This window comes from Primulina tabacum, chromosome 2, assembly GCF_025594145.1.
Source record: "Primulina tabacum isolate GXHZ01 chromosome 2, ASM2559414v2, whole genome shotgun sequence".
In the NCBI taxonomy this organism is placed as follows: Eukaryota; Viridiplantae; Streptophyta; class Magnoliopsida; order Lamiales; family Gesneriaceae; genus Primulina; species Primulina tabacum.
In genome coordinates, this window is record NC_134551.1 from 53294794 (window position 1) to 53312113 (window position 17320).

Below are 17320 nucleotides of genomic sequence, written 5' to 3' on the forward strand. Positions count from 1 at the left end.
TATAACATGTAGAATAAATGTATGGTAGAATTTGAAAAGTTTATGAATATAACAATTGAAATTAGTTAGATTTGTGGCAAAGAAGCGATAATAGTAAGTGTAGATGATACGATTAAAGGGTTGGGTTTTTGCTTGAGATGCTTAAGAAATCATTATTTGTTAACTAACAATATTATACCAACCTCTCTTGTTTGACAACGCCTCCTTCACCTTCCCATACGTGCATGCAACGTTAATTTGCAACAACCCCCATCCCACATTAGTCGTTACCTAGCTTTCTAATGCATGCAATATTATAAAGAAATATTCAATTTGTCGTGTTACTGTTTGTTGTGGTTGATTAGATAAGTATGAATTGTCGTACAACAATCAAATCATAAATCAAACATAGGCATAATAAGTAATTACACTACAACATTCATATTCTTTCCTCGTCATATGTCACGAGACAAGGGGTCAGAGGCGGAGCCACATGTTTGCTTATCCAGGCTGGTCCAAATTTTTTTTAAAAAAAATATATATATAAATTTTATATAATTTTGAATAATATGATATTAGTCCGAATAGATCAATTTAAAATATTAAAAAAATTTAGAGTTTAAAATTCCAGTCCGGCTCGACACTGCAAGTGGTGCCTATGCCGAGCTATTTTTGATTAAATGCTTCTACTTAAAGCAATTATATTTTGTTCTCACTATGATGATCGATCAAGGTCCTGATGTAAACGGTTTAACGGTTGTGATTGTTCTAAGCGTTCTCCTATACTCTGATGCATCTGATAATTTCTTTCAAATGCTTACTATATATATACTCCCGCCTTTCCATGATTTCCCTCTCAAATTGGGGTTTTACCAACAGAATTGTTGTAGACATGCAGAAGAAGAGTTGTGCATACAATGCTTTCGCCGCCGACGACGAAAAGTCATCCGCGGCCTCCTCAGGTGTCGCGGCGTCGATGCATTTCTCGAGGTGCAATCCGTTTGTTTTGCCTTTGTCGCCAACCTGCTTGAACTCTAATGCGTCCTATTCCGCGCTATTTCAGAACTGCTCTCCTAATTCTACTTCCGAAACTGCCTCTTTCGACAGCGACGACATTTCCGATAGGCGAGGCTTCAGTTCCGGCAGCAGTCTCGAGTACCAGCAGCTTTACAACCGTTACACACTCTGCGTTGCTCAGATTCATGATTCCGTCGCTGAGGCTGACGCACTCCGTCTTGAAAATGATGCTCTCCGCCTCTCCAACGCCGATCTCACCAACCGTGTAATTGTGCTCTTCTCTTGCGATCGCTTTCTCTGTGAATTCAACCGCCTCAACATCGCTTCTCCCTCTGCATCTCCGCGTGCTTCTCACATTGCCTCTCCACAAGCTCTTTCTGAACGTAATCGTGTCGAGCGGAAGAATACAGAAAGAGTGGCTCTTCCAAAGAGCATTTCTGTGCGTTCTAGTGGTTATCTGAAGATAAATCGCCCCAGCACGGAGACAACTCGCCAAAAAGCAGCGACTCAATCTATTCCAGAATCGGTGAGTCTGCTCCATCTCTAGTTTTATTCGCCTAACACTCTCTCTCTCTCTCTCTCTCTCTCTCTCTCTCTCTCTCTCTCTCTCTCTCTCTCTCTCTCTCTCTATACCTGATAATGCAATCTGATGTTCATTATCACGTAATAGTTTCTCACCTTGATCAATATGTAGCTGTATCTTGAACAACAAGCTAAGATAATAGTTCATTCCTATATATAGTAGAGTTGAAATCATTCTTTATTCGTCGTATTTTGACGTAAAAGTTTGTAATTTTATATTTAAATTATTTTGTAAATCTTGAAAAAGGAAAAATGATGTAGTCGTAAATAAATTGCGAATGGTTTTTCACTACATTATTAGTAATATATCTGCTCGTTTCCTTTAGTGGGTTTAATTATGCTGCACATGATTTTTATCTCATGTCTTATATATAACCTGCCATGGTGTTTCTCTGGAGCAGCAAAGAGTGTATGTACCATTGTCAAAAAAGGAAGAAGAAGCACTGGAATTCGAAGTGTACGACCAAGGCATGTCCAAAACCGAGCTGTGTAACAAGTGGCAGGAGACTGGCGCCTGTCCGTACGGGGAGAACTGCCAATTCGCCCATGGAATCAACGAGTTGAGGCCAGTGATCAGGCATCCACGATACAAAACTGAGGTATGCCGAATGGTGCTCACAGGCGACATCTGCCCGTATGGTCACCGTTGCCACTTCCGCCACTCTCTTACCGAGCAGGAGCGCCTCATGGCGGCAACTACACCACGGTGATCAATGATAGTAAGGCGATCGAATTTTTGGTGTCTTTGCGTACTTCTGTTGTTCATGTTATCGTTATTTTCTTGGTTGAAATTTTTGACACCAATCAATACTTCTACGCGTGGTAGATATGCACAATAAGGAGACAAGAAAATCCATTATTTGTTAATAATAGTGATATTAACTGTTGATACACGTATAACTCCGTCTTAATCATTTATAATAAAAGTTAAAACTTAGAAAGCAATTTTAGTAACATTTTTCACGAATACGTTTTTTCAAGAGAAATATATTATAATTTTACTTAAATTTTGGTTGTACCGCGTTTGACTTTTATGGCTGCCCCCTTTAGTTTGTGACGTATACACATTAAAGGATAAATAGATTTCAAAATTTTTAGTTCGAGCATCCCTCTTCCCTCTTCTTGATACAGATAAAATCGCCGTCACTTGCTCCATTTTCTGGATCAGCCACTTTATACGTTCTCTCACGCAGTTCATATCCAAGAACTTATATTCCCAAGTTTTGGGGTTCGAGTCACTTGTGTACAAGCCGTTGAAAAGAAAGGAACTAATTCGATAGGGTATTTACTCTTGAAAAGTTCATCAATTGGCTTAAAGTAAATAAACATAACACAGCTTCTTTCACAACAACCAGTTTTCCATGTTACAATGAAATATTTCTACGGCAGATAATGTTTTGTAGTTAAATCACGTGAGTTCAACGGGACTTTAAAGTCAATAATGGGAATGCTTTCGAGTGAAGCGACTGTACCCTCGTTGATCATAGTGGCAAAAGTAACACAGGGCAAGGAATGAACTCGGCCAACAAGTTTGCATCTATATGCTTGGAATGGATGGGCTCCATGCTCATAACAACAAGATCCATGTTCATCTCATCAGCAACCTCTCCAAGAATAGCCGTTGGCTTGTTCCCTTCCCCAAGTCGCTCCAACAGCTTGAATTCTTTGTAGCCGCCTGTGCATACAATCAAGAACAGGCTCCAAAAATGTAGTTTTTGATAGCTGCAAGGGAAATAGCTCGAGCATCTGTTTTCGTGATGTCCGTCTTAAAATTCACTTTATGCACCAATGTGCTTCCCAGCATAGTTCGTACAAAATCGTGAGTGCAAGACGATCAGAATAACAGTAAAATTGGCAGCCGCAGATTTCATATTAACGACCACGAGCATCAAGGAAATAATTACCGTCGAAATCCATTTAGTGATCATGAGTTGAATCATACAGAACAATTTTCCGACATACATTTCTAGATAAAATTATTCGTGCACGAACCCACCTTCAGATAAATGCCATCTAATGCTGGCCAGCTGAGTATCGTGTTCTGAGAGCGATTCTTTCTCCTTTTCATCAATAACTGCAAAGTACATAGAGCTCTAGATTTCTAGAATCTTAGTGTATAATGGCAAGTTTTACTCCTCTAGCTCAGGCTCCGACGAAATTAGAATATAAAAATATGGAGGAAGAATGAAGTTTATACCTATGACTGTAATCTCAGCCCCATATTTCTTTGCCAAAGCAGCAGTGGTAGCTGCGGCCTATCAAACAATAATGAAATAAGAATGTAAAATCTGAAAGAAAAACAAAATTGAAAATCCATTATTAACTTTGTAAACAGCTAATACTATCATGATTTGTAGTCCGCAACATAGAGCAATTTAACAATCAAAGTTTTCCAGCTGGGAACCAAAAAACATAGTGGTGAACAGGTAAATTTTCAGGTATTTATCCGTTGTCAACGGTAAAAGATTTCTGGTTGTTAAATTAACTAGAAAAACATCAAACTGAGTAAGAAAGACTAAGGTTGTCATCTCAATAGGAAGCATGAAACATGTTACAATGTATAACTAATGGCATCTGCATGGCAAATAAACAGCCGATAGAATACTCATTTTTATTTGTTAAAAACCAACAAGTGATGTTTTCCAATTCCAACTGAATCCAAGAAATGCATCTAAGAAATAGTGTCATAGCACCTCACTAGCATAAAGGGGAGTAAAAACCCCAGGCACTATAACAGTAAATGTGTTAAAACCCCTGCTAGCTAGTGAAACACGAACAAATAAAAAAACCTGCTTTGTACCCTCAGAGAGGTAAGGGTTACGATCTATAACAGGCAGGAGCAACTGCTTAAACTCGGTAAAGGTATTTGCTTCAATACTGGCTTCAGATTCCTCTGGTTTCGACTTTACTGAAAGAGAATATCAAATTTTAGTCGAGTGTGGCCAGACTTTACACATCAAGGAAGCAAGATAATTATTGTATCAGATATGGTCGCATTGAAATCCCTGAACGGCAACACAATAACATGGAAGAGATCACACGTCAGACTTCGTGAAACAACTACAAAACTTTTTTCCCAGCGGACTCTCCTGTAACTCAGGAAGGAACTATGATCTATGCTTTAGCTATTACTTATCCAAGTCTTGTTATTCCGTTAGCCAACGGTTATCCAATGTTTTTATTTATTTATATGGCATTATTGCATACTCGGCATACTTGAACCACTCTTAACGATTCCTATTTTGTTGAAGTCAAATTAAGTTCTAAACTCACCCTGTTATGGCTAATCAAACAACTTGTGTGCTTTCACGAACTACACAACATACTCAATATTTATTATTCGTTATAAAAAGAAGAGTAAAGCGGCAAATAATCAGAGAAATCGAGCTGCAACTTTGCATACGTGGAGTAATAACAAAGTGCAGTCATCAATTTGCAAAACACGAGCAACCACAAAAGTTATTCTACATATAAGAGTGACTAATGCTGCATCAAGAAACTCAAACAATCAATGATTTAACAGAAAACTAAAGGTGGCTAATTTACAATACGATAATAAACCGGAGACTCCTTCACCATTCAATTACTGAGCGGACCAAGATAGATGCTGGGCTGGTCCGCGCTCAACCAAGTTAAAAACATCCAGTTTTAATTTACGTTTTTTTAAAAAGAATTCAACTCGAAAATTTATTAATCTCCACCCTCGGTCCCCATGACACTCGTGCTCCAACTACTGGGTTGGCCTAGCATTCAGTAAGATCAATCACAGATTGAACATAATCCCATAAATTGAGAAAACCACCTACCTTTGACTGAGGGCCTCAAAAACTTGGGAGAAAGTGAAATATTACGGGGTTTAAGCTTCCTCGAATAAGCAGAAGACAGAACTATTGGAAGTAAATAAGTGGGCTGAATGAAAAAGGAAGTAGAATTGAAGAGGGTTTCGGTGGTGTCAAGATGAAGTGGAAGTGGTGAGTGGGAGACGGCCATTGAATGTGATTCGAGAACTTCCGAGTACAGTAGCTAAGCTACACCTTGATTGTGGGGCGGAAAGCGTAACGAATTGCGGAAAGCGTAACGAATTGAGATTAAATAACATAAATGACCCTTAATTCTAGGAAATTACGAATAAAGGACCCATGTCTTAATAATATCACTTAGTTCAAGGTAGATTTGAAATATATCCATCGTAAAACATTTTACATGTTTTATTTGAAATTTATTATTTCAATCAAAATTTTCACTAAATCAGATATATTAAAATTGTTGTGAAAAAGTAAAAATTTATGGTAAAAAGTAAAAATCTCAAACTCTCAAAATTTACTAAACTACACACTTTATAATATTTTTCTCTCTACTCAATTGTGATTTTCTTCACAAATGAGAGATCTATTTATAGGAAATCTTTACAAATAATCCAAAAATAAAATACATCATTACCTACATCATCACACACTAATTTTCAATATTTACAACTCTTATTTTCAACATTCAAATATTCAACATTCAAATATTCAATACACACATTTTAAATATATTTTTCAACACTCCCCCTTGTGATGATGATCATAATGATTGTCTTCATTACGTGTTTTTATACTGCCTCGTTAAAAACCTTACTAGGAAAAACCCAATGGGATAAAAACCATAGCAAGGGAAAAAGAGTGCAGTCACGTAAACTCCCCCTCATGTTGACACGACAATTCTTCACAAATTTCGTAGATTGCGCATCCCAATATTATATATATGATTTCTGAATATTGACGTAGGAAGCGCCTTTGTGAAGAGATCTGATGAATTTTCACTTGATTGAATGTGACGAACATCAATACATTTATTCTTCTCAAGCTTCTTGGTGAATGCGAAGAACTTAGGAGGAATATGTTTAGTTCTGTCGCTTTTTATGTATCCTTCTTTCATTTGAGCAACACATGCAGCATTATCTTCTTATAGTATCACAGGCTTCTCGTCGAATGATAATCCGCATGAGATTTGGATATGTTGGGTCATTGATTTTAACCACACACATTCACGACTTGCTTCATGTAGTGCAATAATCTCGGCATGATTTGATGAAGTTGTTACGAGCGTTTGTTTCTGTGAACGCCAAGAAATTGCAGTGCCTCCACGAGTACATACATATCCAGTTTGGGAACGTGCCTTGTGTGGATCAGATAAGTATCCAGCATCAGCATAACCAATTATACTTGGATTAGTATCTTTTGAATATAAAAGTCCCAAGTCTGTCGTTCCTCGTAGATAACGGAATATATGTTTAATTCCGTTCCAGTGTCTCTTTGTTGGATATGTGCTAAATCTTGCCAACAAATTTACGGCAAAAGATATATCGGGCCTTGTACAATTTGTAAGATACATAAGGGCACCGATAGCACTTAGATATGGTACTTCTGGACCAAGAATAGCTTCATCATCTTCACATGGTCGGAATGGATCCTTTTCTATGTTTAATGATCTAACAATCATTGGAGTACTTAAAGGATTTGCTTTATCCATATTAAAACGTTTAAGTATCTTTTCTGTATAATTTGTCTGGTGAACAAACATTCCACATTCTTTTTGTTCAATTTGTAAACCCAGACAATACTTGGTTTTTCCAAGATCCTTCATTTCAAATTCTTCCTTCAAGTATGACACAACTTCTTGAATTTCCTTATTCGTTCCAATGATGTTTAAATCATCAACATATACAGCAATAATTACGCATCCGGATGTTGTTTTCTTAATGAAAACACAAGAGCATATTGAATTATTTACATATCCCTTTTTCATCAAGTGATCACTTAGTCGATTATACCACATTCGACCTGATTGCTTTAACCCATATAATGATCTTTGTAATTTCACAGAATAACATTCCCTGGGTTTTGAACTTTGTGCTTGAGGCACCTTAAATCCTTCAGAGATTTTCATATATATATTACTATCAAGTGATCCATATAAGTAAGCTGTAACAACATCCATAAGACGCATTTCTAAATTTTCAGATACCGCCAAGCTAATCAAATACCGAAACGTAATTGCATCCATCACAGGAGAATACGTTTCTTCATAATCAATTCCAGGCCTTTGAGAAAAACCTTGTGCAACAAGTCGAGCTTTATATCTCACTATTTCATTTTTCTCATTTCGCTTTCGAATAAAAACCCATTTGTATCCAACAGGTTTTACACCTTCAGGTGTAAGGACTATAGGTCCAAAAACATTACGTTTATTTAGCGAATCCAATTCAACCTGGATGGCTTCTTTCCATTTTATCCAATCCTGCCGATTTTTACATTCACCAAAAGATTTTGGTTCATGATCTTCATTATCATTTATGATGTCGATTGCCACATTATAAGAAAATATATCATCAATTTCTTCTATATCTTTTCGGTTCCATATTTTTCCAGTATTAATGTAATTGATAGAGATTTCATGATTCTCGTCAGTTTGTGGTTCTGACAGAATATTTTCATCATCATGTGTTTTTTCAGGAACACCATTCTCTATTTTGTGATCATCATGTGTTTCTTCAAGAACATAATTCTTTATTTTGTGATCATCGTGTTTCTCTATAAAAAAATTTTTTCGAGAATTTTTATCCTTGGAACCGACTGGCCTTCCACGCTTCAGGCGTTTAATGACATCATGAGTATCTTCAATTTGTTTCTTTGGAATTTCAATTCGAGCAGGGGCATTTGCAGCATATATATATGATTTAGTTACCCCTTTTGTGTCAGCAAATGCATCTGGTATTTGATTGGCTATTCTTTGCAAGTGTACAATTTGTTGTACATCTTTTTCACATTGTTTTGTTCTTGGATCCAGATGTAACAACGATGATACATGCCATGTAATTTCTTTTTCGGTATGTTTCTGTTCTCCCCCTAACATTGGGAAGATTTCCTCATTAAAATGACAATCAGCAAAACGTGATGTGAACACGTCGCCTGTCTGAGGTTCAAGATATCGAATGATTGATGGACTATCATAACCGATATAAATTCCAACCTTTCTTTGAGGTCCCATTTTCTTTCGTTGCGGTGGTGCAATAGGCACATACACCATACATCCAAAAATTCTCAGATGAGAAATGTCTGGTTCTTTACCAAATGCAAGCTGCAATGGGGAGTATTTATGATATGCACTTGGTCTGATGCGAATTAATGAAGCAGCGTGTAAAATTGCATGTCCCCATATAGAAATAGAGAGCTTTGTTTTCATAATCATTGGTCTAGCAATCATTTGCAGACGTTTAATCAATGATTCAGCCAATCCATTCTGTGTATGTACATGAGCAACAGGATGCTCAACAATGATTCCCATAGACATACAATAATCATTGAAAGTTTGGGAAGTAAATTCACCAGCATTATCAAGTCTAATTTCTTGATTGTATAATCGGGAAATTGATTCCTCAATTTTATTATTTGAGCAAGTAATCTTGCAAATGCAACATTTCGAGTTGACAATAAACATACATGTGACCATCTGCTGGAGGCATCAATCAATACCATAAAGTATCTGAATGGTCCACATGGTGGATGGATTGGTCCACAAATATCACCCTAAATACGTTCAAGAAACATTGGTGATTCAGTTTGGATTTTGGCTGGTGATGATCTTATAATAAGTTTTCCAAAAGAACATGCTTTACATTGAAACTTATTATTCTGAAAGATCTTCTGGTCTTTCCGCGGATGACCATGTGTATTTTCTATAATTCTTCGCATCATTTTTGAACCAGGATGTCTCAATCGGTAATGCCAATTGGTTAATATTGAAGAATTATCAACTACCATGTTTGATTCAATGGGACTTATGTGTGTATAATGCAATCCAGTAGGGAGCATTGGTAGTTTTTCAATCACATATTTCTTTCCTGATTTATATGTGATAAGACACATATATTTCTCATTCCCTTCATTCATTGTTTGAGTATCATACCCATGGGAATATATATCATTAAAACTCAACAAATTTCTTTTCGATTGTGGTGAATATAAAGCATCATTGATAAAAAATTTTGTACCATTAGGTAACAAAAATTGTGCTTTACCACATTCTTTAATCAAGTCTACAGGACCTGATATTGTATTCACCCTTGTTTTTGTTGGTTTTAGTTCCAAGAAATATCTTTTATCTCGGAGGATAGTGTGCGTTGTACCACTATCGGGTATGAAAACTTCAGCTTTGCTCATAGTATTTTTCATATTTCAACTTCAAAAAATATATGCAATGAAATAAAATTACTGACAATAAAATGCAAAAATATAGCACACAATAAAACATTATCATATGGGTACATAAAATATTTTACATATTTATTCCACCAGCAAATTGATCATTGTCTGAGAAATCAATCAGAAAATCTCCAGCATCAAAATGAGTTGAATCACTCAAAGGTTCACTTTGTTCAGTGAAGTTGGTCTCATTTTCTTTCCCATTTAATGATTCTTTATAAAGTTTACAAAGATGCTCAGGGGCTCGACAAATACGGGACCAATGTCCTGGAGTACCACATCTGAAACAAGAACTTTCATATCTTTTTGACTGATTCTCATTAACACTCATATTTTCATGATGCCTTTTCTGTGGATGATTTGGGACGTTCTTTTGAGATGAGTTATAAAAGTAACTATCTCGATTATTTTCAAAACCACGGCCGCGTCCACGACCACGACCACTTCCACGTCCACATCCACGACCACGACCTCGATTTCGTCCTCGACCAAAATCTTGTTTATAACTTTGATTTTGGTTTCCAGATTTAAATTCATTTTTGCTTACGACATTTACTTCAGGAAATGCCGTTGAACCAGTGGGTCGTGCCTGATGATTTCTCACTAAATTCATTTGTTCGAATCTTTCTTTTAATCCCTTCCACAAAGCCATGGGATGCCAACGCAAAAATATCATGGCTTTTGTCTTTTCTTGGGATGTCGATATGCCATTTTCTTTTATGGTCTCATTTAAACCCAATGACTCAAGATGCATTTATACATCGAGAGTCCATGGCATATAATTTTTTTCCGTGATATCAAGAGCAATGAATTCGAGTTTTGCCAAGTTTGACATGGTGGTACTAAAAAAAATTACGATGCATTTTATTAGTTAATGAATATTGCAATACAAAGTAATTGATAAACAACAAGTACAAGTATTTGTAAAAATAAAGAAAACACACGAGGAGGATATTCTCCGATAAATAAAAGACTCGTGAGTATGATAACCAAAATAATTAAAAATAACTTTGAGAAAGTCATCTTCTTTTTTCTTCGAAAAATTTGATGAAGAATAATTTTTAGAGAAGAAGAGAAAGTTGGAGTGATTAAATGTGTTTGTGAGATGATATTTATAGGGTAAAAACTAGCCGTTTTGTTACCGTTTATGACCGTTGTTGTACAAAAAATAAATGTATGTATTTGTATAATTTTATGGTAATAATATGGTGACTATAATATTAATCATGTTTAAATAATTATGTATATCATATCACATTATTATAATGAGATGTCGTAAGTTATTTTGTTTAAAAACCTTATAGGCTTTTATACTTGTCGTATCCCTTACCGGGAGTGTGGGATGTCGTCTTAACATCCTCCCAGGATTTATAACAAGTTTTTGAAAAATTTATTTTTATTATTTCTAATAATAATATTATATTATATATTAAATATATATACAATAAATAAATAACAGTAAAATAAATATTATTATTTTTGTTACCTTTTTCTTCTGTTTGGAGCTTGGAAAAATATGAAGGACTTTTAAAGCTTCGTGCTGATAACGTGTTGTGAAAAAGTAAAAATTTATGGTAAAAAGTAAAAATCTCAAACTCTCAAAATTTACTAAACTACACACTTTATAATATTTTTCTCTCTACTCAATTGTGATTTTCTTCACAAATGAAAGATCTATTTATAGGAAATCTTTACAAATAATCCAAAAATAAAATACATCATTACCTACATCATCACACACTAATTTTCAATATTTACAACTCTTATTTTCAACATTCAAATATTCAACATTCAAATATTCAATACACACATTTTAAATATATTTTTCAACAAAAATCTAAATTTAACATTTGCTGCTATTTTTAATAAATAAATAGTTACATGGGTCATATGTAGATAGATAAAATACCATAAGTTTGGATGATGTTGGAGTAGCAGTGAGAATATTTCCAATATGAAATCGAAGTAACCCTCGTAATTATTGCATTGTAAGTCTATTGTGATACGATCCAAGATAGTCAACAATATCCATATTTATAATAATAATTAATGCTTAAAAAGTGATATTTTTTTATTAGTGACCCAAATATGATATATTTCTCACAAATTTGATTGATGAGACCATTTCACACAAAATTTGTGATAATTACATGTATGATACATATTTTTTAAAAACTTTATTCACAATTATGAAAGAATAATAAATATTTATCTATACAAAAAGGAAGGCCTCATCGTACAAATGAATAGCCTCAACGTAAGGCTAACATGGTTCAAGGTATTAAACTCAAGTAAACTCTAAACAAGAGGGATAACTCGGTATGATATTATAGCATTTACTGCTTAGAGTATGAAGGATGTCTATATCCTACTTCTAACAATTTTTCTGACACCCCAATTTCTGTGGTTCTGACAGTAATAATTGTCAAGCATAAGTTGTCTCATATTAATGCACTCCAGTACAAGTACTATTTTCGAGATAATCCGGGTAGAAAGTATCCCGAGAGCTTGTGTGAAAGTCTGGGCCTCTGATAAAACTCGAGGAGAAAATGTCACAGGCATTCACCTGCCCAGTTTCTGATAAATTCTTCCTGCAGATTTACTCTGATTTGGGCTATTCATATAATATCTCGGGTCGATCCATGATGACCCGAGATCTAATAAAAGTATCATAATACTAACATCTATACTATGTCTAATATATCCTAAAGAGAGAGTATTTTTTAAAATATAGAAGATAGGATACATTAAAATAACTATGTTGATATGATCATTTCAAAATTGCAATTGCTATCCTGATTTTTAATTAATTTAATATATATTTATTTGATTAACTTATTCTATAAAAAAAAACTGCTCACAAAATTAAAGACATTTTATTTTTCTAATTAATTAAATAATATTTTTGGATAAAATATTGAATAACTCAAAAAAATTAATAAAAAGATAAAAGAAACAAGATCCCCATAAACTTTTAATTAGATAAAATTTATCATCAAAGGTATTATTATTTTTTTCTTTTCCTTATGTTGTTGATGGGAGACAAGTTGTGCTGCTTGTTTCATCGGATACGCTCGTTTGGCTGACGCGGACTCCACACCTGTCCCCTCCATTTTGTCCTCTATACAAAAATCCACCTTTCTTTCGAGACCGTTCAACATCTTCTCATTTTCCTCAACTTTGTTTGAAATGGGCTGTACTCTGTCCGCCCAAGGGGCCAAAACTTCCGCCACGGGAACAACCAAGGTTATTTTCCCCGGCGGAGAAATCCAGTGTTTCTACGAGCCCGTGAAAGCGGCGGAACTCATGCTCCAGGTACCCAACTTTTTCCTTGTTAGCACGGCATCACTTCATACAGGAAAGAGGATTTCGGCGCTGAAAGCCGATGAAGAACTGGAAATGAACGAAGTTTACGTGCTTTTGCCAATGAAGCGGCTGAAATCGGCGGTGACGTCAGCTGACATGGGGCCGCTGTTCTTGGCGTCGAATGCCAACGCCGCCGGTGGAATGCCTGCCTCCAAGGTCTTGCCGGAGTTTGGTGAGGATGTGAAGACTGTGAGGGATGACGAGAATTGTCCGGCGGCGAATAAAGTGAATTTGGACGATATGGAAGGCTTTGATCAGTTGAGATACACATTGTCCAGGTGCCGGTCCCGGAAGCCTTCGCTGGAGACTATAGTCGAAGAGACGGTCAACTTGAGATTCATGTTTATGATTGAAAATTGATGGTCAAATTTAATTTCTTCCTCCCACTTACACCACTCTCCTTCTGATAATCTATATCTGTATAGATACATGAACGTGAATTGTGAATTTATATCAATGTCCTTACATTCATTTAATAATAATCATTAATACATGTTTATACATGAACGTGAATTGTGAATTTATATCAATGTCCTTACATTCATTTAATAATAATCATTAATACATGTTTATATATGAATGTGAATTGTGAATTTACATCCATCTCCTTACATTCATTTAATAATAATAATTAATACATGTTTAGTTTTTTTTATTTTTTTGTGAATTTACACACTCCATTTTTAATTTTTTTTGGTTTCCATGTTTTTCATCTATTAATTAATGAAATTTAAATTGAAGATAAATGAATTTTAGTCTTTTACAATCTATTAATTAATGTGATTTTTTTATTTTTTGTGAATTTACACACTCCATTTTTAATTTTTTTTTGGTTTCCATGTTTTTCATCTATTAACTAATGAAATTTAAAATAAATTGAAGAGAAATGAATTTTAGTCTTTTTCAATCTATTAATTAATGTGAATTTACACACTCTATTTTTAATTTTGTTAATTTTTTTGTGAATTTACACACTTCATTTTTTTTTGGTTCCATGTTTTTCATATATTAATTAATGAAATTTAAAATAAATTGAAGAGAAATGAATTTTAGTCTTTTCCAATCTATTAATTAATGTGAATTTACACACTCCATTTTTATTTTTATTTTGTTTTCCATGTTTTTCATCTATTAATTAATTAATGAAATTTAAAATAAATTGAGGAGAAATGAATTTTAGTACTTTCCATTCTATTAATTAATGAAATTTAAAATAAACTGAAGATGAATGAAATTTAGCATTATTTTTTGTTGTAATGAAATTTGCACTCTATTTTTTAAATTTTACGATATAACTGATACGATATAGCTAATACGAAAGTCACAACTAACAAGTTAAATTCGATTAAAGAAAATCTATATCTATATATGAATGTGAATTTACATAAATGTCCTTACCTTCGTTTAATAATAATAATTAATACATGTTTATTTATTTTTTTTGTGAATTTACACACTCCATTTTTTATTTTTATTTTTTTGGTTTTCCATGTTTTTCATCTATTAATTAATGAAATTTAAAATAAATTGAAGAGAAATGAATTTTAGTCTTTTCCAATCTATTAATTAATGTGAATTTACACACTCCATTTTTAATTATTTTTTTTTGTTTTCTATGTTTTTCATCTATTAATTAATGAAATTTAAAATAAATTGAATAGAAATGAATTTCAGTATTTTTTAATCTATTAATTAATGAAGTTTAAAATAAACTGAAGATGAATGAAATTTAGCCTTATTTTTTGTTGTAATGAAATTCGCACCCTATTTTTAAAATTTTACGATAGAACTGATACGATATAGCTAATACGAAAGTCACGACTAACGAGTTGAATTCGATTAAACAAAATCTATATCTATATCTATATCTATATATATGAATGTGAATTGTGAATTTACATAAATGTCATGACCTTCATTTAATAATAATAATTAATACATGTTTATTTTTTTTGGTGAATTTACACACTCCATTTTTAATTTTTTTTTGTTTTTCAAGTTTTTAATCTATTAATTAATGAAATTTAAAATAAATTGATGAGAAATGAATTTTAGTCTTTTCCAATATATTCACATAAATGTCATTACCTTCATTTAATAATAATCATTAATACATGTTTAAATTTTTTTTTTTGGTGAATTTACACAATCCATTTTTAATTTTTTTTGTTTTCCATGTTTTTCATCTATTAATTAATGAAATTTAAAATAAATTGAAGAGAAATGAATTTTAGTCTTTTCCAATCTATTAATTAATGAAATTTAAAATAAACTGAAGATTAATGGAATTTAGCCTTATTTTTTGTTATAATGAAATTTGCCCTCTATTTTTTAAATTTCACGATAGAACTGATACGATATAACTAATACGAAAGTCACAACTAACGAGTTGAATTTGATTAAAGAAAATTAACAAGTATATGATGTTATGATGTGATGTTTTGACATGTTATGCTATTTTACGACATGTTTACCCTTATGCTAAGATCGTGAAATGTATGTTGAGTACAATAATTTTCATTTGTGCATGTTATATATATGTATTTGTTATTAAGTTACAGGTGTTGAGTCTTTAGACTCACTAGGTGTGATTGATGCAGGTGAGCATATTGATCAGTATATCGAAGGTGCCGAAGACTAAGTAGTCGGAGCTGGATGTGCGCACGCTAACCCGAGGACCTTATTTTTTCTGCACGTTTTCATCTATTAATTAATGAAATCTAAACTAAATTGAAGTAAAATAAAATTTAGCATTCTTTTTTTGTGATGGAATTTGCAATCCATTTTTTTTTAAAAAAATTATATCTATAATGAAATTCAATCTATTATCTATCTATCTATTATTATTATTATTATAAATACATGAGTTTGAATTGTGAATTTACATATATGTCCTTATCTTCATTAAATAATATTTATTACTACTATAAATATATGAGTTTGAATTGTGAATTTACATATATGTCTTTATCTTCATTAAATAATATTCATTAATATATATCGTTTTGTTTGTTTTGTTTTCATATATTAATTAATGGAATCTAAACAAAATTGAAGAAAAATAAAATTTAGCATCAGCCTTCATTCTTCAGTAAAAATTTGCACTCCATTTTTAATTTTTTTTTTGTTTTTCTTGTTTTTCATCTATTAATTAATGGAATTTAAAATAAATTGAAGAGAAATGAATTTTAGTCTTCATTTTTTGTGATGAAATTTGTACTCCATTTAAAAAAAAACATATCTTTAATGAAATTCGAAACGATAATATTAATAAATATTTTTTGTTTATTTTCTATCAGCTATTAATGACTTCTAAAATAAATTAAAGAAAAATGAAATTTAACCAACTTTTTTTGGAATAAAATTTAAATTTATCTTTCATTTTTTGAATCTCCATTTTTTGTGATGAAATTTGTACTCCATTTAAAAAAAAACATATCTTTATTGAAATTCAAAACGATAATATTAATAAATACTTTTTTGTTTATTTTCTATCAGCTATTAATGACGTCTAAAATAAATTGAAGAAAAATGAAATTTAGCCATCATTTTTTGAAATAAAATTAAATTTATCTTTCATTTTTTGAAATAAAATTTACAATCTATTTTTTTAAAAAAATATATATATATATATTTAATGAAATTTAAAATAAATAAAAGAATAATGAAATTTGCATTTTTATTTGATTTCTATTTTTTATTAATTAAGAAATTTTAAAATAAATCGAATAAAAATGAAGTTTATATTATTGTTTAAAATTTTATAATTCTTCAATTTTTATTAGGTTTTATGTGAAACAGTTTCATTGTTATATAGTCCTGAGAGGGGCTGACCCAGTTATTTCAGGGGTGAAAAATAATTTTTTTTCACGATTCATGTCAGATATGAGACATATTTCACAAAATTCACTCGTGAAATAACCTCATAGGAGTTTCTGTGTCAATTTTATTTTAACTTAAATAAATTAACATCTATGAATAACATAAATAATAATAATTAATATATTTCTCTTCGCTTGTTTGTTTTTTTCCATCTATTATTTAATATATTTTAAAATAAATTGAAGAAAAATAAAATTTAACCGCCAGTTTTTAGAATGAAATTTAAATTAAACATTCATTTTTTGGAA

At 32.3% G+C, this 17320-nt stretch overlaps 3 protein-coding genes across 3 annotated transcripts; 2 read left to right on the plus strand and 1 right to left on the minus strand.

The window, feature by feature from the left end:
• The first annotated feature begins 860 nt into the window (after positions 1–860).
• Positions 861–2558, plus strand: LOC142536959 (zinc finger CCCH domain-containing protein 14-like). The gene is made up of 2 exons (XM_075642444.1): positions 861–1522; positions 1980–2558. The coding sequence occupies exons 1-2, from the start codon at positions 872–874 to the stop codon at positions 2286–2288; spliced, it is 960 nt and encodes a 319-aa protein (XP_075498559.1). The 5' UTR covers positions 861–871; the 3' UTR covers positions 2289–2558.
• A 342-nt stretch (positions 2559–2900) lies between these two features.
• LOC142536960 (uncharacterized) lies at positions 2901–5602 on the minus strand. The gene is made up of 5 exons (XM_075642445.1): positions 5385–5602; positions 4368–4486; positions 3776–3833; positions 3575–3652; positions 2901–3253 (listed from the first exon to the last, which is right to left on the minus strand). The coding sequence occupies exons 1-5, from the start codon at positions 5566–5568 to the stop codon at positions 3060–3062; spliced, it is 633 nt and encodes a 210-aa protein (XP_075498560.1). The 5' UTR covers positions 5569–5602; the 3' UTR covers positions 2901–3059.
• Positions 5603–13013: 7411 nt separating this feature from the next.
• LOC142537866 (uncharacterized) lies at positions 13014–13550 on the plus strand. Its single transcript, XM_075643349.1, has one exon. The coding sequence runs from the start codon at positions 13014–13016 to the stop codon at positions 13548–13550; it is 537 nt and encodes a 178-aa protein (XP_075499464.1).
• The last annotated feature ends 3770 nt before the right edge of the window (positions 13551–17320 follow it).